General features: G+C 40.5%; 1 protein-coding gene across 7 annotated transcripts in view; it reads right to left on the reverse strand.

Annotated features, from left to right (window-relative positions):
• Positions 1-25238, reverse strand: part of KLHL29 (kelch like family member 29) — a 413313-nt gene that overhangs the window by 134015 nt on the left and 254060 nt on the right. For 3 of the 7 annotated variants that reach the window (XM_069805696.1, XM_069805699.1, XM_069805695.1), the window contains 3 exons: positions 21381-21494; positions 14942-15083; positions 13642-14184 (listed from right to left, as the gene is read on the reverse strand). In XM_069805696.1, coding sequence (XP_069661797.1) covers positions 13642-14184; positions 14942-15083; positions 21381-21494 — 799 coding nt within the window. The remainder of the gene's footprint in view (positions 1-13641; positions 14185-14941; positions 15084-21380; positions 21495-25238) is intronic. The other 4 variants (XM_069805698.1, XM_069805700.1, XM_069805701.1 and 1 more) reach the window with 3 other exon arrangements.

Genomic DNA, 25238 nt, shown 5'->3' on the forward strand with positions numbered 1-25238 from the left:
TGGCCTGAAATTAAAATACCCCCCCCCAACTTCTCTAACTGAAAAATGATTCAATGTTCTCCCTCAAAACCCCTGCTTATAATCGCTTAATTATCATAACCAGCAATAGTAAAGGGACTCTAGCCATTTACAGTCTCATAAGATGGGTCTGTATTCAGGCACGTCTGGTTTGCTTAGTGCTGTGCTTTAATTTCACTGTAATATAAAGGCTAGAGAGTGGAGAAAATGAATACATGGCAAAGTACCTGTCATTACTTGTATCATATCACCAAGGTATTCTACATGCACAATATGAAAGCGGCCGGTGCAATTTTCATACTGTTATCATTTTTGATATTATACTGTCTAAAAGCAGTGACACACAAAAGAAATGCTTTTATCATTTTCAATGCGGGGATGATACTAATTACATCATCTGTCATCATTATACAGCTAAACAAAACTTTTCTTTCATAGAAAACTGCCATTTAGCAAATTAACGGGTAATGACCCATAATATACAGAAGATTGAAATTTGGGAATTACATTCACATTAGTTTGTTTTCTGCTTTCCCCTCAATTTTATTCCCTGATACATCACGAAAAAGGAAGAGAGATGGAGAATTTCTCCAACTATCTAATTTGCCAATAGCCCTACCATCCTTTTGGAAATTGGTGCAGGATCATCTCCATCCATATCAATGCATAGTTTGGTTCTACTTAATGATACAAACTGTCTGCCAAGCCAGCAAAAGCCAGATGTTACTACACTGATGCACGAAAAAACCTGCCGCTGGGGCCAGATTTTCAAAATTAAGACATGAAACAATGAGCCTACATTTGCTTGCAAATAATGGATGGATGCTTGGAAACCAGGTACTGGAACGTGTGTTGCCTCCTAAAGCCTGACCAGGTCACGTAAGATGATGACACGTAGGAGGTACCCAAGATGTTCCAACAAGGAACCCAGCAGTAAGGCCAGGTTAGGGTAAATACCTCTCCAAGGGCCCTCCTGCTGCCTGGACACTACTTCGTACCTGATATAACGTTGCAATGAGCTGTACTGTGGGAAACATTCACTATTAAAAGAGAGATCTAGAGGGATTACAAGAGGCACAAGCCATTGTGCATGAGCCCTTAGCTCAAACTCCCATGCTTTTGGGAAAGAAGAAGAATAAAAAGACTTCATTTTTCATTGTATCTGATCATGCTATGTTCCTCAACATAGAAGCAGAAATAAAATGTAGGATAGTAGGTGGATAATAGTCCAGATTTTAGATGTGATGTACTTACTACCAAGACCATGTGGCAAGTCCATCTAAATCCACGACATTTTAGCCAGATCTTTGCTCAGTCTGAACTTCTGCTATTTCCTTTCATCATGCACACGCTACAATGTGAGGAAAACTAAAAGGGAAATTCCACGGTGAATTAAGAATAAAAATAACAGCAAAGACCAGGGAATTTGCTATGAACTCGCCAGGTCAGTGGAAGTTTCAGTCACCAGTAGGTGCTTCAGATACCCAGTAAGAGCAACTGAACATGTGGCCTTTAATTCCCATCATCCACATCAGGGTGTTTAGGACTTTTCTCTTGCCCGTAAAATGATTTCCTGACTTAAGTGAAATTCTGAACTAAATGTATCTGTAAAGTAAGGAGGAGTTCTCAGTTCCAATTTATCATTGTTAAAGTGGATTAAAGGATTTTTTATTAGTAACACTTAGAGCTCACTTGTTCATGCACCTGGAGACTTCTACCAGAGGAAACCTTCCCCAGCAGACAGCCTGGCCAAATCAAAAGCTGAAAATGAGCGTGTGATGAGCACATTACACAGGCTGATGAGGACCGTGATGAGCTGGGAATTAGTGAGGAAACCTTTGAGAAAAGACCAAGCGCTGGTGGAAACAGCGTACACAGCACTCTTTTTCTGAGTCACTGCTGAACCAAAAAGCTCAAGTACCCTGCGGGACACCATGCTACTGCAAGTGATGTCTCCTGAATGGGGTATGTAAGCCTCTCTCTTAACCTTAACCCTCTTAGTAGGCCTTAATATATTCAACAGTATAAGACAGCACTGGAAATTATGTGAGATAACAGTGTAAGTAGCAGTTTAATAAACCATGAATCAAAACTGTTGACAATATATGCCCAAATTAGCTTTAGTTATGCTAATGAAAATGATGCCTGGTAAAACACTGGATGTATGACATTCAGAAGTAGCTTTCCATGGGCAGATGAGGAAAGATGTGTTTGCTTACTGCACCTAGATCAACATGTTTCAGTGTTAATAGGCAAATATTGTATCAATTTTAGGTAATTTTAAACCAATAATATCAAAATACACTCTTAATACAATGACAGTAATATAATACAAGGGTTGCACTTTGTTATATTGTACTTCTGTCAGTGAAGCTGTGTTCATGCTGAAGTGTCCATCTGCTGAGACTCTTGACCCTACTCCTGAAACTTAGGATGGGATTCAGGTTATGATAAGATATTTAAATTCAAGTGCATTCAAGTTGGTTAGGTGTATAAGCTCCTCTAACATCTATGGAAACCTAATTAGTGCAGTCAACAGAGCCAAGAGTGATGCAACTGGGCAACCACAGGAGCTCAGTGCAGTTGCTGACACACTGGTCCCTGATGCTCTTTGACACGTTCTGGGGTAGCCAAGACCCCAACAATTAGCCAGCACCTGTGGAAGAGCTGTACCCTGCCAGTACCAAGAGACCACATGAGAGGTACTATGGCCTTAGGATAAACATGGCCCTAGCTGCCCATGTTTAAATGACAGAGTGACATGCTTACTTTCTAAATTTAGATAAGTCAGGGAAGAAATCTTACCTAACAGACCTGACTGCTCGTTAGGGTTCTTTAAAATAAGAGTTTTCAGTTTTGAATATACATGATTCTTCTTTCTCATCTACTGACCACATAATAACACTCAACAATGTTGTCATGTCTTTTCGTTATTACGATGACTTTTTTTTACATATTCTGTTGTGCATTTAAGATTTTAAGTAAAAAGTCTCTTCATCTGTTTTTGGGAGGTAGGTTCAAGGTAGGTTCCTTGAACTCTCCTGGTTCTGAGTTCATGGCTGATAGACAACTACCAACCCGGCCAAACACTCTCTCATTTTTCTTCCTTCCAAACTTGAAATATTAATTTCAGTGTCTTGGCATAGTTCCAGACTATGTAATTATAATCCAGATCCAGACTGGGTAATTATAAATTATATCCTTAAACCCACCTCTCCTATGCCATTTGCATGCAATACGGCTACCCTTTTTTCTGTCGTAAACACACAGCGTGGTCCCACTCTACTCCAGGGCTGGCTACCTCCCACTGCAGCGTGAAGCTATCTTAAAAACCCAACATTGCTCTCAGTGCGTTCAAAGGGGTAGGAACCAGCCAATGTTACTAACGCAATAAATGCAAAAGGACTTTGTATATTTGCAATAGGCTCCTTCTCTTAACTATCTATTAAAATATATTTTGATGTTTAGAATTTGTCTTCTAAATATGTTAACACATTACTTCCAGGCACTTCTATAGAGCTTCATTATATAAGTAGCCCTTCTCCACTTTCTTTAAAACACAAAAAGAAGACTCAGTATCAGGAAATACCAAATCTTACTGAAATACTGAATCTAGCACTCCAACATCCAAGAATTTGGATAAAAATCTATGCTAAAATAATTTCCTGGCTTTAGTAAAATTCGTAATTGAGTTTACCCTTAAAGCCAAGAGGTATTCTCAGCACCACTTTATCTCTGTGAAAGTGAATTAAAGCATCCCTGACTGATAACACCTAGATTCACTGCACATGGTTTGCCTGTATGGCAGTTTTGAGAGAAAGGAAAAAAAAAAGTAAAGTAATAATGGCTTATCCAAAGGTATAAGGGGCACTTCTAGGGAAGGACTGTGGAACTCACGGTCTCACAGAATAAGATCTTATTGGTGTGGGGCTTCAACAGATTGACTCTTCTTGTAACATACTCAATTTCTACTCGTGAGCAGATTTGACTGTCCTTGAATACCTGATCTTTGGACAGGATGTCAAATTTGTTTTTACCATTCTAGCAAGTAAAACACATGAAGAACCGTGTTATTCTGGAGCTGAAGGAACATAACCCCTGTTCTTGCTACATTTATACAAATGAAAGAGAGATTCCTGTATTTCTTCAGAGTGCAAGGATTCTCTGCATACTGATGGTTAAATATCTGCATCTGTCTAAATCTGAAATCACTTGACTGATTCCTGCTGGAGGTACCTGCTATCCATCTAGCAGAAGTTCTTCTGAAATGCTCCTGAAAAGTGCTTTTCTATTTGGATGCTCAATATGGCTTCCAAATCAGAGCTCTAACCATCTTACAGAAGTATAAAAAAAACCCCTCAAAGAAATGCACTGTTCATAAAACAGCACGGTTTGGCCATGATGGGAGTATATTTAGCAGAAAAACATCTCAACCCCAGCAAATTCAGCCATCTAGAAAATTCACATCTGTAACAAAGTCCGCACAGCATGCAGGAAAAGGCAAAGAGCAGAATCTCCTATTTCCTAGGTGACAGGCAATAGGAACCTACTAGCACTGCTCCTCCACCTATTTTCCACAGGATGGTAGTGTTTTGTGCAAAATGATCCTTGCTTTAAAGAACATCCACAGCTTGGGGATGCAAGGAACATTTCCCTCTTCATTCACAAGGAAAAGGTCACACAGAGGAGCTGGGCTTGATGTTGGATTTGGATCCTCTGTAAATCAGTCAGACTGAACAGGAGTGTCAACCCACATTTCTCTTAAAAACTCTTCCATTTTAGCCAATTTTGTCTTTTTCATACCATCTTCCTCATTCTCACCCAAATACTTCAGTGTGCAGATTGATGGACAAAACACATTTTGTCTTCCTCTGAAACACCAGAGGAATCATGAATAAAAACATAATGTTCTCTTTAATCCTACATTCTTGGTTTTTTTTGATGTTGCAATGTACAAAGTCTTCAGGCAAACCCTCCAATCTGTTTTAGCTCCTTCAAAAGTATTACACAGTCATACTGTGCAAACTTGACTAAGTATCTTGGCAACTTGTCTAGTCAAATGCTTCTGACTTAATTGTCAGTACACATAGGTGTATGTATATATTACTGTCTATACTCCTGGTCAAATACTTATCTTGAGCTTCCTGATTTTGTCAGCAGCCCAAGGATTTTTCCAGTACAGTGGTAAGCATGTACAACACTATACGCTGTAATTTTCTGAATTTAATGTGACAAAATTTCATGAAGCTATTACTTGTACATCTAGATGATGGAAGTTTTGTCTATGAGTAAACTTATGTGCCTCCTTCCTAGTGATGATTTCATCACTAGATTTCATATCTAGTCTGGGAATCTAATGTAATGATTTGTAAATATTAAGATGGAACTATATACAAATACCTTGTTATCCTCACTTGGTACAACTAGAAACCTGAATATATGCACAACACAAAGCAGACTGAATGCAACAAGCTTAACCATCCTACTGTGTGGAAAGAACTACGCAGCATATCTTTGTGACAATGTACAGGAACACAACATACAGAAACAAGTACGTCCATTGCTGGGAAGAATTTTCTTGCATGTACCATTCAAATTTGTCCTGGTTTCAGCTGGGATAGAGTTAATTTTCTTTCTAGTAGCTGGTATAGTGCTATGTTTTTGCGTTAGGTATGAGAAGAATGCTAGCAACAACGGAAAACATCAGTGTTATCAACTAGTGTTTATATCAAGTCAATGAGTTTTCAGCTTCTGATGCCCTGCCAGCAAGAAGGCTGGAGGGGCACAAGAAGTTGGGAGGGGACACAGCCAGGACAGCTGACCTAAACTGGCCAGAGGGATATTCCATACCGTGTGATGTCATGCCCAGTATAAAAAGGGGGGGAGTTGGCCGGGAGGGTGGGGGACCGCTGCTCGGGAACTAACTGGGCATTGGTCCGCGAGGCATGAGCAATTGCACTGTGCATCACTTGTTTCGTATATTCCAATTCTTTATTATTATTATAATTTTATTATTGTTATTATTATTTTTTTTTCCTTTCTGTCTTATTAAACTGTTCTTATCTCAACACATGAGTTTTCCTTTTTTTCCTGATTCTCTCCCCTATCCCACTGGGTGGGGGAGGTGAGTGAGAGGCTGCATGGTGCTTAGTCACTGGCTGGGGTTAAACCATGACAAAATTGTTGCCCAAATTATTTCCTACTTAAACAATGAAAGAAAAACTAAAGGAAAGAAAGCATTAATACAAATGCTTGTGAACTTAAAAAACACAAATCATTCCTCTCCTCATAGTATGTATCCTGTGAACATAGAAGACATCTGAAACAAGCAGATTTGTGGGATGTTACACCAAAACTAGTTTCCTGACAGTTATTCTTGCTTTTGCTTCAGCCAAAGTCCTTGTATCTTTAGTCTTACAAAATATGCACATCAGTTATTTACAGACAAACAGTTAATTTTTTAAAAAAATTATGCCCATAAAAGCACCTTGAAGATGCTTGTTATTATTATTATTATTATTGACTGCAGTAAAAAGCCCAGCCTTGCCGTGGGACAGTGGAGCTTATCATCAGCAATCTCAAGGCACAGCAGGGTAAAAAAAGCTGCTATTTGGAAATGTTTGTGTTTCACAAATGTGTTTAGATTTTTTAAATCTAACATGGGACAGAATCATTCTCATTCTGAATGCAATGAGACATAAATGACTCTTCTTCATTCAGAGTTCAGGCACTGCTCCATGGAGCACTGCCGATTACAAAAAAATTTCCACTTTCTTGTGGGGAAACCAAAAACCATTTGCAATTTAATAAATCCACTGGTCTGGAGATTTCTGGAGAACACAGAACAGCCCATTTTGAGAACATTTAAGCATATGCACAAATGCACAGTCTGGCTCCTGATGGACCCAGCTCGTTTAGTTTGGACTGAGCATGACGTCCCCATTCTCTGCTGACTCTCTGCAGTAGCTATAACTTGACAATCCATTTTTTAAGTCATGACAGCAAAAGAAGTGGAATTATCCTGCTGTGAAAAGGAAGAAACCTTAGTGGGAAATTCAAGGAAAGGCCAAACTTGTAGAGAGAACTGAATATTCAGGAAAGGTAGCTCTAAGGTGGCTCCAGGCATATGAGGACAGCGTGAAAGGGAACAGGTAAGTTTCCCGTTGCATCCAAAGGGTTGGATGCAGACAAGGGTTGCATCCAAATATGTGTCAGGAGTTGAACAAGACAGAGGACCGAGGGAAGACAAGGTCAGAGAAATCAGAAATTAACCATAAGGAGTTCTGAAAGGAAAACAGAGACTCTGCAAGCATAACTTTCAGAACAACTACATGCAGTTCCAGCTCTCTGCAAGGGATTTCTGGAGCAGCATTTGGATGGATGTATAGATAGCCTACCTGGAAATTTGGGCTGAGTTGCCCCTTATGTATTCTGTGCCCAAAGGGGAGCCTAGATTTTGGTTATTATGCAGCCCCCAAGAATTTTGCCCTTCGTGAGTACAGCTTTTTGTGGACGGGAGAGAAAACAGTAATTCCACAGAACTCTGCCTCCTCTCAGGCTTATTTTGAATGCATTTAGTGGCCACTGTCATGAACAAAACTGTATTTGTTAAGAAACCACATTCTAAGCAAACCATGTCTTAGACTTCAGGGTGGGAAGAAACTCAAGAAATCTTCAAATGTATCATTGTCTAATCACATAAGTGGATCTGCAAGTGATGACATAATATCACATAACAGAGCAAAATCAAAGTTCTTCAGCTCTGTACTTTCAAGAACAGATGAACAACAGTTGCAAATCTGGTGCTTATTTAAAAAAACAGCTATGAACAAAAGCAGCATGGAGCAGATGACTTTTTAGAGCAGTTTCAGGGAGTTTTAACACACTTTAGCAACCCCACACTTTTTTTTACAATAACCCTCATAAAGTATTGGTAGTGGTCAGAGGCTCTTGCTCCAGCTGAAACTTGGAAGTCTCAAGTCACTCATATACTGAGAGCTGCCAATCAAAAGAGAATTTGATGACCTTCTTTATGCTGTATGTTTAGCAATGCAATGTTCTAGGATTATTACAAGTCCTCTTTGACTCTTCAGTACACTAAATCACTGTCTGTCATGACCTCACTGATAGTGGCATTAAAAGACAGGGCAGGAATTACTGAAAATACTCCACCTGGAACACAAAAAGGTGAAATGTATTTCAGTCTCACTCAAGCGATGGCTTACATACCCTCATCAACTTTGCAATTCCATTAAGATTATTCTAATGACAGAAAACTGTAATTAATCTTGAAAAAGGATTTGATTTTAGAGGACCTGTTCAAGCAGTTTGCTTTAAGTTGATGTACAATGCTAACAGACTTAGATGCTAACCTAATTGTCCTTCAAGAAATAGGAGATAGAATGCACTCATTTCCATTGTAGACTTCCTTCCCCACGACTATATGCATACATATTCTCATATATAGATATACATGTACACACACATACTAAAATTTTATGTCTAATTTTATATCCATAATTTTTATAATCCATCTATTTATCTATCTACCTATCTGTACCTATGGATACAAAAATAAGGGAGATTTTCCTAAGGTTACACAGACCCTGTATTCTGGCGCAAGGCAGAGAACTGAAACCAGGCTTTCTAGAGTCCTCATCACACAATATCCTTTAATTAACGTTATTAGAGTTCCAAAGGCTAGGTTGCACTTTAAATTTAAACACCCCCCCCTGCCCCCCAGCATTCATGTCTAGAACTAGGTACACTCACAGAATTGCAGGTCAAGCTGAAATCCCTTTGAAAATTCAGCCTTTTGTGAAGAAAAAGTTGATGGTTATTGACAAAATGTTGTAGTCTGCCTTGTTACTATTCATGATTAAGGAAAGTAAATATTGTCTGAGGTCTAATGAGAATTCCAATGCAATAAAGTCAAGTGTGAAAGGTGCAATCAATAAGTGATGATGCAACTGTATTCGTTTGTAGTTTTGTTATTGTTTAGTTCATCGTATTTGGTCATGCTTGAAAATGAAGTGTTAAGAAATTAGTGCTACAAGGATTAACATTCAGATTTTATTTCTGATATTGTTATGTTTCTACAGTCATTACATTCTGAACGCTAATTAGCATCTGATTTCTTTTCCCACAAGTTAAGGACTGCAAACCAAAGAATTATAGAACAAAAATACTATGGAAACAAACATCAATATTATCCATGAACATCCACAAATTAAAAACCATGATGTCCATGGCTAATTTTACACTGCAGGAGAAAGTACTGCAATGAAGAACTGTATTTTCCTCATTTTTTGTGTTAGCCACTATGCTTCAAAGTATATCAAGTTTATGAAGAAAGTGTCTTTTCCAATGTGTAACAGATCTCAGAGTCCAAGCTGGAACGTTTATGTCCTACATATGGCAGGGCTATCCACCAAGGGTTCAGTTTTGGGTTTACTACAAGTCTTGGATATAAAGAAACATACTGCCATATGAAAAAGTCAAGGACTAAATCTCAGTTAGTCAGTTATTTCTGCAAGGAAACCAATCTCTTCTAGTCCTTCATCAATTTCTCTCTCTTTTGGCTCAACTGGATTGGCAGGCACATAGACATTGGTCTCTGTCACTGTGCCATGGCATGGGATACTGGTACCTTGTGGCAGAAACCAAAGGGATGTTTTCTGTCCCTCTGTCTTCCCTGAAGGCACGTTGTACAAGTGACAATTTGTGCTGGAACATCATCTAGCCTGAAGATACTGAAATTATGTTTGAATATTATTTGCAACCCTGTATTTTCTGAAGAAGCCACACAAAAATTTGGCTATGCGAACTTCATTGGATCTTCACTGAATATGTTCACAATGAACATCTTCATGTTTCTGAATATTCTGCTTTATTAATTCCCCTGGCACTTAATCTTCAGATTATAGAGCAAGACTTAGGACATGGATAGAAAACAAGGGCTGATTCTGTTCTAAAATATTAGGTTAGATGTCTGTGCTAAGTTGACATGGCTTTTGAAGTCAGCTGGGAGTATTTGGCATAAATCCTGTCCAAAGGGAATTACAGGCCAAACCAGACACCTCTCAAAACGGCTGTTGATTGTGTATGGTGAAAGATCCCATGCATTTTGTAAGAAAGCTCTACAGTTCTTCACACATTGCTAAAAGCAGTAATTACTGTGAAACATTATTTATGTCTCTCATAATGTGACTGCTTTATAAATTCACCAAGTAAATGGATCATGTAGCTAAACTTAACATTCGTATTTAGCATATTACAGAAGCAGTAAAAAAATCCCTTCACAGAATATAACCCATCCAGACCAAGAAGATTCTCTAATCCATGCAAAAATTATTTTCTTACAAGTAGTTTCAATGGAATTAGGTAGGAATTAGCTATGACACTGTAAAGAGAATGACAGATCTGTTTTATATCACGGTTCTTATTGTCAAAATGTATTTTTTGCAGAGCCATGGAAATGACTTGACTCTTTCCGTCACGTAAGTGAGATCTCTTGACCTATTGCAAATGAAATGGCATACTACCACTGACTTTAAGTTTTGGCAACTTATTTGTTTACTTTTTTGTTTAGAAACAGCCAAGTAAGAAACCTAGTTCTGCATGAGTACTGTATAATATGGCCTAAACATGTACACAGCCAAATGGAAGATAATTATGGGAAATAAAACATGAAGTTTCAAATCAGCTCCCTAATAAAGTCTAAAAATATAAGAAACCCTATCATATTAACCAGCAAGAACTGTTCTTTTACTTAAGGGATAGTTGAGTAATTATTCAAACCTGTACAAGACTGGATTGTCAAGTGAAATAATAATACAGAGTATCTCAGGATAATGAGATAGATCTTAAGGCCATTAGCAGCGGCTCTTATTATAATGCTGGCCAAGGCTCCCCAAGAAAGAGAGAGAATATTTAAATGAAACTTGTAGAGAACTAGTTTGAACTTGTATATTTGAACAGCTTAGTACTGTCTCATAGTTTCCCTTCCTTCCTGGAGAGAAAGGTGCCTATCATGTAAGACTGTGAAATCAGTCAGGCTTTAGAGACTGAAATCCCTGAGGGCAGAAATTAAAACAAAAAATAATTTGAAAATTGAACCACACTGAAATCCATACAGTTTATAAAAAGAATCTTATCCTAGCAAGGTTTTAAGGTCTGGTTAGACACCCAGTTGTCTTCTTTTTCCCGATTCTTTCTCTCTCATTCAAAACAACCAAACCCAACATAGATCTTCTCTGACTTTAGGTTTGACAAGAAGAATTATACCTTTAGACATACGGGCTTTTAAGATTGGAAATGGAGGAAGAGATTATTTATTCTCTATAAAATAGGTCCTGCTTATGAGACTTTTGTGTATGCATGCTTCGTTATCTTACATTTGTTTGTTTTTAACCACTACAGAAACAGGAATAATTCAATAGCTGATGGTCATAAAGAAGCTAGCTAATCCCTGGGAAAACAGTTGTCTAGCTTGCAGTTTATAAGGTACAGTATGGCTAATGTGTCAGCAGTTGTCGTGGATTAGAAATGCGGCTTGTTTTAATATTCTCCTACAAGCCTCTCTTAGGTACAAAGGTTTCCAAATACCAGACCAGAGCTAGGTCTGGCACACCTGGCATAATCCAGTGAGGAACTCTCCTCACCTTAATGAACGCCTCCTCGGTTGACTGTACTCAGTGGCTCTCGGACAATTAGACTAGACTAGAGTTTACAGCAGTTTAAGCAACAATGCTGACTAAGACTTTGCAAATCAAATACTAAAAGACTGATTAAATATTTTACGATCTTTTTACTTAGGCTTTGATTTGAAGTTTACTTCATCTGCTAGCCAGAGATATGCTGAAGGTTAATTGATGGGAGAAGAGTAAGTAACAGCTGATGCTGCTGCCCCTAAGTATGCAAGGCATTTAAGAGTATTCCTAACCTCAAGTGTGCAGTCACTGACATGCTCATTTGTCTCACTAGGTTAGTGTCACTAGGGCTCAGATATGTGATCAAATTACCGCAGTGAAAGTGGTTTAAGCTTATGTGTTTTTCCTTGTATTGTATATTTGCACGTCTCCAGTGACACCAAGTAATCCTTTAAATTGTGTTAATTTGATCATGTATCTGAGTATCCAGTGCAGTAAATTGGGATAGGTGGCTATGAAAAGTGGAGATGATGCCTTTTAGAAGACAAATAGCTTCCATGAAGAAGAGAGACATTCAGCAGAACCACTACAGCTCAGCCTACCCTTTTCTCCTTCTACAAAATAAAGGGTTTGTAACCCGAACTGACAAACTGCTTTTGTGGATTTTGATTTTTTTTTTTTTTTTTTTTTTTTTTTTTTAAAGGGAAAGAATTAACAAAACTCTTATAAAGCAACTGTTGGTCAATTTTTGGCTACCTGACTGGGCCGGTATCATTTAAAGCCCATCTAGATCTTAAAGAAAAATTCAGAAGCTCACCATCCAGCAAGCGTTCTCATCATATTTGGGGCTTGGAGTTGAAAATTTAAAAGCAGTCTAAATATTTAGCTTTAGAAAAGTACTGCTCAGCTTGTGCCTGAACTCCTTTTCAAGAGATGTTTGGTAAGGATTTGCACATACCAAAGTACAATTTACGTAATAAGCAGGAAGAGTTATTGGACTAATCATTTTTAATAGAGATTCCTTGTCTTTAATACAGAGCTACACAATAGAACTTAATAGCTTGTGGCAAGTAAATAATTTACACATGGATTGTGTCTGAATACAAATGTATACATAAAAAATCACAGACTTAATGAAGCCTTTGGGGCGTTTTTTTTTAAATCAATTTAATTGATTTTGCTGATAGGTCTGCATTTATATTTTTGTAAGCTACATTTCGCTTTACCTGTGCATGTGGCACAGTCCTGACTTTTAAGGGAGGCAGGGAAAACTCTGCAAATGAAATTAGAAACTGAGTATGCAGAGCGTAGGTATTTTTGAAGCGTCTAGGGTAAGACACTCAGAAATAACACTCCAACATGACCCAGCGGTGTGGCTCATCTAAAAACTACTTATCAGAAAAGGTCAACCTCTCAGCAGTGCTCATGACTATTCAGGGTGTTTTGCAGCATTTGAGCCCAACGAAGCCGGTAATGAAGAGTTTTCCCCTTAACGCTGAACGTTTTGGGCTGTTCAGCTTCAGTCAGCAGGGTTACTTTGCATTTGGCTTGGGCTTCTACTATAGCGGGGAGAAGACAACGGTTGAAGAAGAAGGTTAGTTTTGTGACTAATGCACAAGCGAAGCCAGAAGGGAAGTGGTCGGATGGAAACATGGGTGCGTGTTTCAAAGGGAGAGGCACGGGGTGGTGGCTGCCTTATCATCGGGAGCACCAGCTTATCTGACGGGCCCGAAAGCCCTTTATTCACTACAAAATACGCCCACAGCTCGTCCTCCCTCTTTCCAACGCGCTGCTTTTTGTCGTCGTTAACTCGTAAAAGCCACGCATCAAAGGCCAGCACGGAGACAGATGCCGGAGCCGGGCCGGCGGGCCCGAGGAGAGCGGCGGGGAGGCCCGGGGGTCCGCCGCCGTCCTCGGCCCCGCCGCCCGCCCCTGCCCGCGCGCCCCGCGGGGCCGAGCCGGCCCGCCTTACCTTTGGGGTGCCAGGGGTCCGTGAACTCGTACTTCCCCACGCCGATGGTCCGCAGCATCTGCACCCCGTTGGTGTTGTCCGGGCCCCCCGCCGCGTTGGGGGGCAGCGGGCCGGCCGCCTGCCCGTTGGTGGCGGGCGCGCCGCTGGGCAGGGCGGCCGAGGGCAGGGCCGGCGGCGGCGGCGGCAGCATGGGGCAGGCCAGGTGGCCATTGCCCACCGCCCCGGGGCCCGGGTGGGCCACCGGGCCCACGCCGCTCATGGAGGACATGCTGAGGGGCTGGCTGTTGGTGTACAAGGGCTGGCTCTGGAGGTTGACCACCATGTTGCTGAGGGGCTGGGAGGGCTGCGGCTGGAGCTGGTAGTGGGCCGGCATCAGCGGGAGCTGGGGGGTGACGTGCGGAGGGAGGGAGGGCGTGACGCCGATGACGGGGGCCTGGACGTTGGCGGCCGGGCTGAAGGTGGGCGGCTGCGTCATCCCGTAGGAGTGTGTGATCAGGGCGGGCTGGCTGCCCGCCGCCACCGTGGTGACCCAGGGCGCTGCACCTGCGGCACGAAGGAAGGCCGGCAATGGCGGCGGGCTCGGCACGGGGGAGACCGGAACAAAAATAAACACCCCCAGCCTTCCCCTCCTGCGCCCGCACCCGCCACCGAACCGCACCGACGCGCCCTGCTCCTTCGCCCTATCTAAAGCGGTTCAGGGGCTGGACGCGTTCCCAACCGGTAAGTGCGTAAAATTGCTACGGCGATGTGAGTGCGATTGTTAAAATACTCATCAGGTGACATGTGGCATGTTTGCGGTTTTATGTATTTTGCGCTTTATGCAGCTTAAGCGCACGCTTCCAAGAAAATTAACCTCTTTCCCCACCATGCTTTCATGGCTCCCTGACAAACACTCTGTGTGTATAATAATGGTGCTCCAGCCACTACAAAGAGATTGTAATTAGGCGTCTGGCATAGTAGCACAATGTATGATACGTGTCTGGAAGCTGGAAATCATTTCAGGTAGTTCTGGACATAAAAGAGGTCTTAAAGTATTACAGAATGCCTTTTCCTCTAGTGAAGGCAAAGAAGGAGAAAAAAACACCCCACTCTAATGAACTTGCAGGCATCTTAATACATTTATATTAGCCCCAGCACAGAAGAAACTTGAGGGGCCTTTACAATGAGAGAAAAACCCTGCTAAAGAATAAAGAAAGAGCTCACAATGAAGTCTAATTTACGGAGGTAAATGGAGATAGTGCATTGAATTTGCTTTGAATGATTTTCCCTTGTAGAATTACAAATAAGATTAGAAACATACCTGGGTTTTCATTCTCCCTCATCTGTTTAGATGGAGGCTCATCAGTGTCCCAGGGCGTGGACTGATTGATGGGTGTCTGTCCCCACCTGACGCTCGTTGCAAGTCCTTGAGGCTGATTTTCAGTCTTGGAAATGCAAGGTGTCTACCAGAGAGAGAGAAAAATACAGAAAAAAAAAATGTTCAGACTATTGGGAATAATTACTGTTCCTCATAGTAGCTTGCTTGTTTGTTTGTTTGTTACAGTCCAAGAGGATATCCTAAAATCTTTAAGTAACATTCTCCTCCAGGCTTGCATGACATGTCCGTATGGAAAATACAGTATATTTGAAAAAAATACTTCTGGAAATTTAATAGATCCACCTTTAACAAAAAAAAAAATCCACAACAAACTAGCATTGAGAAAAATAAGTTGCTTCTTTTGCCTTGAAAAAAAAAAACCCAAACAGATATGGTACTATCCATTCAGTCACAGCTCACATAAAACGGGACAATCTTCTGTTTGCTCAATCTCTTCCAAAAATAGTGAGTTTTGTTTAGCAGAAGTCAGAACAAGAGAGACTTATTTACAACCGTAGGACAAATTACTGTAGAACAGTAAAGAGAAGTCTTAGTATTTACTGTCTGTCAACCCTTAAAATTGAATGCCAATAAAAAAAAGCAGCATAACAGTCATTGGCTGCTAAAGTGGGTATGTTGGCAGTTCTTCAGAGATGTTAAAATAACTGTAAAGTAGGGGAAGGATTGGGGCTGAATAATCATCAAAGGGGATATGATCTGAAAGAGATTTCTTGCTAAAGAAACTATCACATGGATTTAAATGCTAAACCAGTCCCCCTCCCCCACCTCAGCCCAGTTTTAGGGGATCTTCCCAAACAACCATGCCTTTACTGAGAAAAGGCCTGTAGAAAACAAGGGTGTTCCAACAGGTCTCATTTATTTAACTCTGCAGTATATTTCACTGCTGGAAGATTAAAAGTTTTTTTGTTTTGTTTTTACTGGTGTCAGAACCTCTAAACCAAGAAAACGGAACCAGCTGCCTATTGCTGAATGAGTATTGAGGACTGAAGCCATAAAGAACAGACCAGTCTGAGCGATCGCTTGTTTGCCTTACATCTGGGAAGTAATTTAGCTCTGAGACGGGGGTACAGCGGCTCCATAAATGCCCTGGGTCACGTAGTACCAATGAAATCTCTGTCAACACCAGCAGCTTTTTTCCCCATCACCAGTACCTCAATCGCTCCATGAAAAGAAGTCATTAGTGGACTCATTTATGCCCTCTGCAAATACATGCACACCTTTCCAAAGCCCATCAGTCATTCCCTGTGTCTTTAAATCCATTGCAGGTGCCTGCTTCCTCCTGCCCTCCCTTCTCCCCCACTAACACCCCTGCTAGCTCTTCTGCCCTGCTCCAATGCTCCCTTCTTCATCCAAGTGCCTCTGACATCTCCTTATCAGCCACTCCCTTTTCCACCTGAGCTTTATCCTCCTTGGGCTCTGGGAGTCAGAAGTCCTGGGTGCAGACCTTAATAGAGGACAGGGTTTTTGCTGTGCTGCCCTCTCTGCTCCCAGAAGCCACAATGGGAAAACTTTCCCCACTAGAAATGCTATACTTCATTAAATGCAGATGTTCACAGGGAAATGTGATTCTTAATGTCTTTTTCTGTATGGAATCTTGAAGTTAGAATTTTCAGTTTCTGTCCAAATTATTATTTTTTTTTCAAAATGCATCAATTTATTCTTTTCCATGGTCTTTTTTGTTTGTTTGTTTTTGTTGGTTTTTTGTAATTTAACCTCTTCAGATTTTTTTCTATTCTACGGGCACCAAGGACAACAATATCCAGGTTTTAGATTCACATTTCCTTCTGCCCCCACCATTTCAACTACTTTACAACTTTTGCAATTGAAATAAAAATGAGAGTCAGGAAAGGCAAAAAGAGAGGATGTGCAGACAAGCAAGAGCTTTAAGATTCATTCTGTTGTATTCATGGCAAAGAAAGGGCAGGAGGGGAAGAAATAAATCTCAGTTTTGAAATGCTTTCTATTTATAAACTGTCCTGAGAAAAGGCTTAATCTGAATACCTTTAGCTTTTACATTGTACAAGGTCCTTGACACAGGAGGATGTAACGCTGTTGGTGGTTTACCAGTTCATGTTAGCAGTATCCCTTTGGATCTAAGCTAAACTGTTTAACAGTGGCCGAAGCACTCTGCAGTAGAAAAAGAAAGAAGCAAAAAAAAGCACCACCAGCATTTTCTGCCTATATATCAGCTAAGATACTTCCCCCAGAAACACTATTATTTATCCCAAAGAAAAGCTTTAAAAAACAGTAAATGCAATAAAAAGAACTGGGCATTTTTATGAATCATCAAAGAAAGACAGACAGGAGGATTCACAACTCAAACGATGCCCCGCATGTTCCACATGTGGCATCATCTGTGTGTTGCGTTTCATTGTTGTATGAACTGGGTCTGTTAAGTGGGTTTGAAATACATACTTCTCATTATTGTGTGGCATTGTCAAGATGTGCAGCATCTTGTGTAACTTTGTTACATCCCCAAGCTGCTTTAAAACAGTGTCAGTCTAAAATAAGAAAAGAATATTCCTGTACCTTAAATAATACAGAACCACACACATGCTATAATTTTAAAAGAACCCATATGTTCTGTACAGAATGGGTAAGAAAGAGAGTATGTGACACAGCTCTCCTAAATCCTACAAAAATCCGGTTGTCTATTTTGCAGCTGAAAGCTTGCTTTCCAAAAAACAAGAGCACCAGATCAGACATATTTGAAACTGGTGGAGTTAGCACCCAAATCTAGATGTAAATTCCATACTTTGAGCATTAATAAAGAGGAAGGAGGTTTGCTGTCAATAAATACTTCTCCGCTTCCACAAAATGCTATTTTTTTCCAAAATTTTTTCACTAAACATGCTCACAAACCCTGCTTCTTAGAGGCTCAGTGGATTTAAATGCACGAGACCAGCACACTGCTTTCAAACTGTACTCCTGCGCTTGTATTTATTTGATCAGAAAGAGCTAGAGGTTAGTTGGCATGAAATCACAACACACATTCATGAAACACAGTTTAGACAATAATGGTGGTGGAAACAGAAAAACAGCTTACTGAACTTCTTTTTTATATATATGTATACTTCTGGTCTCTGATCTAATTTCTGCATTATTTTTCTTAATACATGAAGGGTTACATTACAAGTGTTACATGCCTCTGATCCGATTGCAGCAATTACCCATTTGCGTATCTGGAAAGCAAAATTATTTCCAACATTATCAAACAAAGGAACTTTCTGTCCATGCGCTCAGGCACATGACAGCACTCTATTTGATGCTTTTAATGTACAACACAAATGACCAAAAAATGGCCTGTATTATGCTAGTTGTGCAGGGGGAAGAGATGTGTTCCATTAGTGATCTGCAGACTTCACAGAAACTAATTGTACTATGTTACACTTTTATCTTCAGCTTTCATGTCAGATGCTTGTTTGAATTAAACACGAAACACATGAAAAAAGGAAATGCATTACAAAATCTACTGGGTATACATTTTAAAATACTGCCAAATGTCTATTTACATGAAAAGACAAGAAGGCTTCTAAAAGGTCTGTTGAAGCCTGGCTAGTCAACAGCAGCATTGGCTATTTAATTGCCTGAAATTCATGGCAGACTACAAAGATTACTAAAGCAATCATCAGCATCTTTGTAGCACCCCTAAAATGTTCAATCTGTGCTCTCTATCATGGATAGAGTACCCCAAATCCAAATCTGAGTTTTTTTTCCTCTTTAGCTTGAAATAACCATTAAGAAGAAATAAAATTTTCAGTTGAAGCTTGCATTTCACCTCATGCCTGCCACTTTGAACTCCAGCAGTGAGCAATCTCCCAGTTTTAAGGAAATTAACTGCAATACAGATGTACAGGCAGAACAGAACAAGATGGAACAATTTCAGAATTACATGAGACTAACACAGACAAGTTGCCAGGTTGTCGATTTTTTGTAGCTCAAACAGTCATAAACCATGGCCCATAGGCAACAGTAATTGGTGTACAGCTGGTCCACTGAACCTTATTAAATTAAAACATCAAAAACCTTCAGATTCATGGAGCTTTTCAGAATATGCACAAGAAAGTTCGCAAGTTCACAGCAATCAGCTGGTGCTGAAGATTGGGAATTAGTGATTTGGTCTATACTGCATCAGTTTACATGGTTACTATTAGGTGTTCAGGAGGCATAGCTACAACTAAGCCTGACTTTAAGTCCAAATTGTTACAAATCTGTGATGAAATAAGACTTAAACTTATACTAAGACCTTTTTTACATGCATGGAAACATAAAATCTACTGCACTACTACCGGCATTACAGAGTATGTTCATGGAATTAAAAAAAAGCCAACCCAACAACAACAAAAATCCAACAACAAAAATCCCAATACAATTTTCCCCAGGCTCAACACCACCAAACACTTCCTGGGAGGTCCTTATAAACACATTTGAGCAATTTCCCCAAAGGCTTGTAAAACTGCTGACATACATCCTGCTACGGCTCAGAGTGCTAAGACCTATTCAAACAGTTTCATGAGCAAAAAAGAACTAATCTGGAGAGAGGGATCCTATTTGTGGTTCCCAGCAACCAAAATTATTTTACTAAGGCCTTCATTTAAAGTGATGGATGAGAAGTAGCGATTCTCTGTTCCAATTATCCCAAAGAGATTGGGAATGGCAGCTTAATACTAAGATAATGTATCCAATATGCAACCCACTCTATTTTCTCTCCCCATTGAAAATAAAAAGGCTAAGACACACGCAAGCATAGAGGCAAACATTCCCTCCCACGGATTCAGGTTTTATGGCCTGTCATGGGTAAAAGCAACTTCAATTTAATGAGGGAATTCCTTTTAATGCTGTTAGCTATGCCTCACTCTAACAAGTAATGACTGGTGGCCCTGGTTGGGTTTTAAGCCTGAACGTGTCTGGTGATCTAAAAAGCTTAGTGGTCTCTGCACCAAAGAGTTTATGGTCTAATTTGTAGTTCATGCTGCTAAATATTGCATGAAACAGGTATTATTTGTGTGCATGAGACATGCATGTAAAATCTGAACCACACAGGGATAGATCTTCATCTGGGGTAAATTCCTATACTGTGTTGGACAGGATCCCAAACATATTTCTGAGTCTAGTCCGTGGCCAAAGCTCTTAAGGATGGATGCAGAGCTTTTAAAGATGCAGTGATGACAGCAATATCTCCCTAGCACTGGCTGTTGGGCTGGGCTACAGAAATGAAACTATTGTTTTAAGAGACGGATGTACTGTAATGTATTAAAAACCTAAGAGATATGGACAGACCAGTGTGCAAGAGGAACAGAACGAGCCGTCCTGCAGTAAAACCTCATTCAGGAACTTGCTCATGGGTGGAGAGAACTCATCTACCTTACAGTTCCCATCACCAGGCAATTCTGCGATGACACAGCGTTGTTTTTCTCTTTCCAAAGCTAATGTGGGAGCAGTGAGAAAGAGACTAATACAGTTAACTCATAGGAAAAATGTTGCTACCCTGCATAAAGGACAAAAGAAGTCTTAGTTCCCTCTCCAATGGAGAGAATAATTCAATACTGGCATCTTAAACACCATCCAGCGATGAGCCACCAGCCAGTGTGAGCTCTGGAGCACTGCTAAGGCACAGCCTCCAGGTGAGACACATGGCTTAACAGCAGGGTACAGTCTGCATCCATTCCCATTTTTCAGAGGATTTAAAGACACTCCCCACCTTGAGGTTAGTGACATGGGCTTGGAGAAACCCATGAGTGCAGTGGGGCTCATGTCCCAGACAGGCACAGCACAACTGCCTTTTCCCAGCCCTGATCCCGGCTCCATGCATAGCACAGCTGCTCACCACCCAGTTTGTGAGCTGCTAAGAAGGCAGATGCATAAGCATGTCCAGCTTCTTCCCCCCACCAACACCAACCCCATCTTTCCTGGACTGAGCCTCTTTGCCATCTCATTTGCACTTGTGCCTTGGTTACCCTCCTAAATAAGACATTCAGCCGAACTCCCAAACTCTGACAGTGCAATGGAAGATAACTCCATACTGGGAATGGGTCAACTGCTACTGTCTCGTTAACCCTTTCTAAGGCTTACTATCCACACTGGCTGCAGGTCTGGGGAGGCAAGAGGAGGAATGAGGTTATGGAAAAGGAGGGAGAAAGGTGGGATAGAAGAAGGTTGTGAATTGACCATTGGTGGTACCTATTTCTTTCTGGTGGCTGTGCTGCCCAGGACGACCACCACTCTCACACCAGTGCTTCAGTTAGGTGCTCAGCATTAACTGGGAATGAATGCAGGACCATGGAATGATAAGAAGCGCTTCATAAATGGCACTTTGTATTCTGTCTTGGCAAATTTCACCAGCAGAGGCTCAGGTACTCACCCAGCTGCCTTCGTTTCTCAGCGAGAACATCAGGGAACGGAGCTGAGGTATCGAACCGAGGTCCCGGCTGCGACACTTGCTGCTCCAGGACACCAGGGACATCAGCGCACGACACTGGGTTCGAGCACAGAAGCCCCACTTTAGCCTGAGCAGAACCTCCTCTGCTAACACGGTCGGCATGCAGATCAACCCCAAATCAGAGCAAAGCTACGAATGCAAAATCATCTCACAACAGAGGAGAAAACGCGCAACATCAGAAACTACAAGGCAGCACGTACTACAGAGAACATGCACTACGCAATGCAATAGGGCTTTCAGGGATCCTGCAGGCATCCCATGGTAGAGGCAGATAAATCCAGTTCAACGTAAGTGCTTTTTGTCAGAGGGCAAAAGGAAATATGGGTAATAATGAAGTAAGTGCTTGTCAGACCAGAATCCCAAGGGCATACAAAGGATGTAACCCTTGTGTACTGGCAAAGCTACTCAAGAATGACCTAACGGCAGACTGCTTGAAAACTAAACATTTATCTTGAATGCAAATGCTGGCCATTGAAAGGTTCAGAAGTCACTCCATATGGCATTTTTGTCCCAAATTTCCCATGGATTTCTTTTAATTATCCAAACAGGACCCTGAATTTCATTCTGGATCAGGGCCTAAAGCATTAGAAACAAAGAGAGGAATACTTATAAAGTAAAAGCTGTGTCACTTTAGGCTCCAATCCCAGTATTAAGTTACTTCCATGAAAGTTCCCTTCTGTTGTATTGGATGCCAACATTTTACATTCAAGACTTCTGAATTTGGTGTTTTGATTGTAGTACACACTCCGTGGCAGGAAAGTGCATGTTCTCTGCCTACACAGCAGGCACATTAAAAAAAAAGACGAAAAAGAAAACGAAGATAAGCCTGTGAGTGTTGAACAGTGCTGCATGATATTACTGATTTATTAACTTGGCTTGATCAATAAGGCTATCATCAAGGGCACATTTAGTTTGCACATAAATTTCATTTTCTAACAAGCACTTTTGTGTGCTCACTTTAGTTTCCATAATCTGATCCAGGTCTCAGGAAGCTTTCTTTAAGGGAGAACAGAGAATTCTTTTTCTAAAAAAAGGATCAAAGTATACTTGGTCAACTCTCAAACAAAAGGACAGTCAGTACTATAGAAACAGCATGCTTACCTTTCACAGCAAAAAGAAAGATAAGCCTATAGGTCCAGATTTATCACTGCCTTAAGTTCATCAACATCAATTGAGCTATTAAATTGTGGCTGAATTTGGCTCATAGCAATTTAAAAATTTCAACTTTCTTTGAGAGTCTTCCATCAGTAAGATGCTAATTTAATGCATAATTTAAACTCCACTGTCCTTTAACTCAGCGTTTGTAAATAATTAAAAAAGAACTAAAAATCCTTTTACATTTATAAAGCTGCCCCCCTTTTCCTACTGCAAAACAACAAAGACTTTACAATCAAGTATTTATTCATTCTTTAAATCTGAAAGTAAAAACCATATAAAAGATGAGGAGAAACTGATTTACAAGATAAAACAATTAGCTCTGGGATATGTACATTAAGACTAATAAATTTCACATCATATTTTGAAGGAGTGGAGGAGGAATCCCAGATATATTAGACTTTATTCAAATTCTACTGAAATGTTCAATTAAGGGCATCTTATGAAGGTAAGTTATGCATTCACTAAAATTAAGATGTGAAAAACAGGATTAGAGTGCTGCAGCTCTCAAAGAGGCTATACACTTTAATAATTCCTTTTCCTACACACAAGACAACATCTAAAATCTGGCTATTCCTGTAATTGCTCTGGTCTTGTTAAAAATTTGGGTTGTGCAAGAGAAACACAAATGTATTCCACAGGAAAAAATACTAAAATACTATACTGCATTCCCTTTTAATCCAAAATCACATATCTTAGTAGTTCTTATTAAAACCTTTTTTTCTGTGCAGACAGATGAAAAAGCATTTTAAGACTCAAACAAGTCTGTGCAAAAACAGCTCGAACCCATCCATCTCCCAGTTGGTTCTTAAAAGAAGCTAAACATTCACCAAGCTGTTCTGACCAGACGTGACTGGCAGATCCTTTTCGGGAATGAGGTCTCAAGATGCAACCCTGCTTATATTTAGATTCATAGCTTTAATAACACAAGAAGTTCAGTACAGGATCAGGCAGTTGGGCGGTCATTTAATTTGATTTACAATAGAGTGCTAATGTATGTTTTTTCCAGAAACACATCCACCTTTTTCTCCAGCTTTTCTGCTCTGTAGGTTTTACATCAAAGCATTCCTGCTCATTTTGTTTCCATATCTCCACGGTACCGGTAGGAAGCTGCCCAGTTCTCCTGTTTTCCTTCAACAGAACTGATCCGTGGACTAGCATTAATGCTTCAACTGCCTCAACCATCATCCTTCTAAAAGATTTATGGCAAACACATTGCATACCAAGCTATAAATCTAGCAAATGGCTATTAGACATACTTTGCTGTCCACAGCCATACAATTTAAAGTAAAACAGATAACGGTATAGCTGTGGCTAGCGTTACTAGTTGGCCTGCCAAAACTGTGCCACATTGCCACCCATTTTTTCCAGGCACCTCACTCTCGTTTTTGGGGTGTGAATCAGATGATCCTTCAATATTACTCCGTTCATGGTAACTTGTGATGCTAACTAGTTCTTCGTCATCTGAGGATAAATGGGTACTGTTAAGATTAAGCTCTACTTACATTTCCGTCAACAACAAATTGCTTTACATTCCTTTACTTTGTGTTCCTTTAAGATGAAATTCTTCTAGGTGTCCAGTTTGGGCCATTGGACTCATTAAGAAGAGGAAATCCAGCAAAGCCAAAGACTGTGCTTTTGAAAATCCTCTGTTACCCATCTTTTACAGAAAATTTATGCTACTAAAACCATAAAACCTCCTACTCTCTTTGCTCCCAGGAAGTTAACACAAAATAAACCACCTCTAAAAATAATCTCCCACTCAAGAAACTTCAGGGTGACAGGTGGGAGAGAGAGAGAGGGGTTATTGTGAGCCCTAAGTAACGCAGGTTGGTTCTGTAAGCCCTGTAGGGAAGGACACGCTAAAATTAAATGACCTTTGGTAGGGATACCTCACCTACAACAGCAAGTCATGATCTGATCTTCCTAATTCTCCTCCTCCGCTGTTGCAGGTCACAGTCCATCAGAAGCTATTTCTGCTAGGATGGGTGCAGGGCAGACAGTGCCCTCGTAACCCCCCAGGATGAACTGCCAGGGAAACCAGCCCGGGGTCTTTGCAGATAATACCCCTTAAGAGGCAGCGTGTCCCCTGCTGAACTTGCTGTGGCTTTCAGGAGAGGGAAAGGGAGTTTTAGCTGTTTTTTGTGCAACCATCGCCTCCAGAAGACAAACAGAGCCTTGGTTTGCTGTAATAAAGCTTCAGTTAGAACGCAAATCTATAAATATCTAACAGGGCAGATCAAAATGGCCAACTTTGGTCACAAGTATCGATCAGAGTGAGTCAAAACAGGACCAAATGCCTACTTTAAAAAAAAAAATTAAAAATGGGATACTTTCCTTTCTACACAACAGGTAGAGATCAAAATAACCTTTGTTGCAAATCCAAAATCTCTTTTCCCACCCATAGCACAGTTTTTGGAGTAACCGTTAGCTTCAGGCAAGCATTGACTGTACACCAGACTATCCAGAGTTTATTAGAACAAAGCACAGAGCCTTATCTTGTTTTTCACATTTATTGATTCTGTGCCAAATCAAAACACAGATCACATGCTGATTCCCTTAAAATCACTGAGTCATTAAGAAAGTTGAGTCATTAAGCAAGACCCTCCACCCAACACCTACCCA

This window comes from Haliaeetus albicilla, chromosome 18, assembly GCF_947461875.1.
Source record: "Haliaeetus albicilla chromosome 18, bHalAlb1.1, whole genome shotgun sequence".
In the NCBI taxonomy this organism is placed as follows: domain Eukaryota; kingdom Metazoa; phylum Chordata; class Aves; order Accipitriformes; family Accipitridae; genus Haliaeetus; species Haliaeetus albicilla.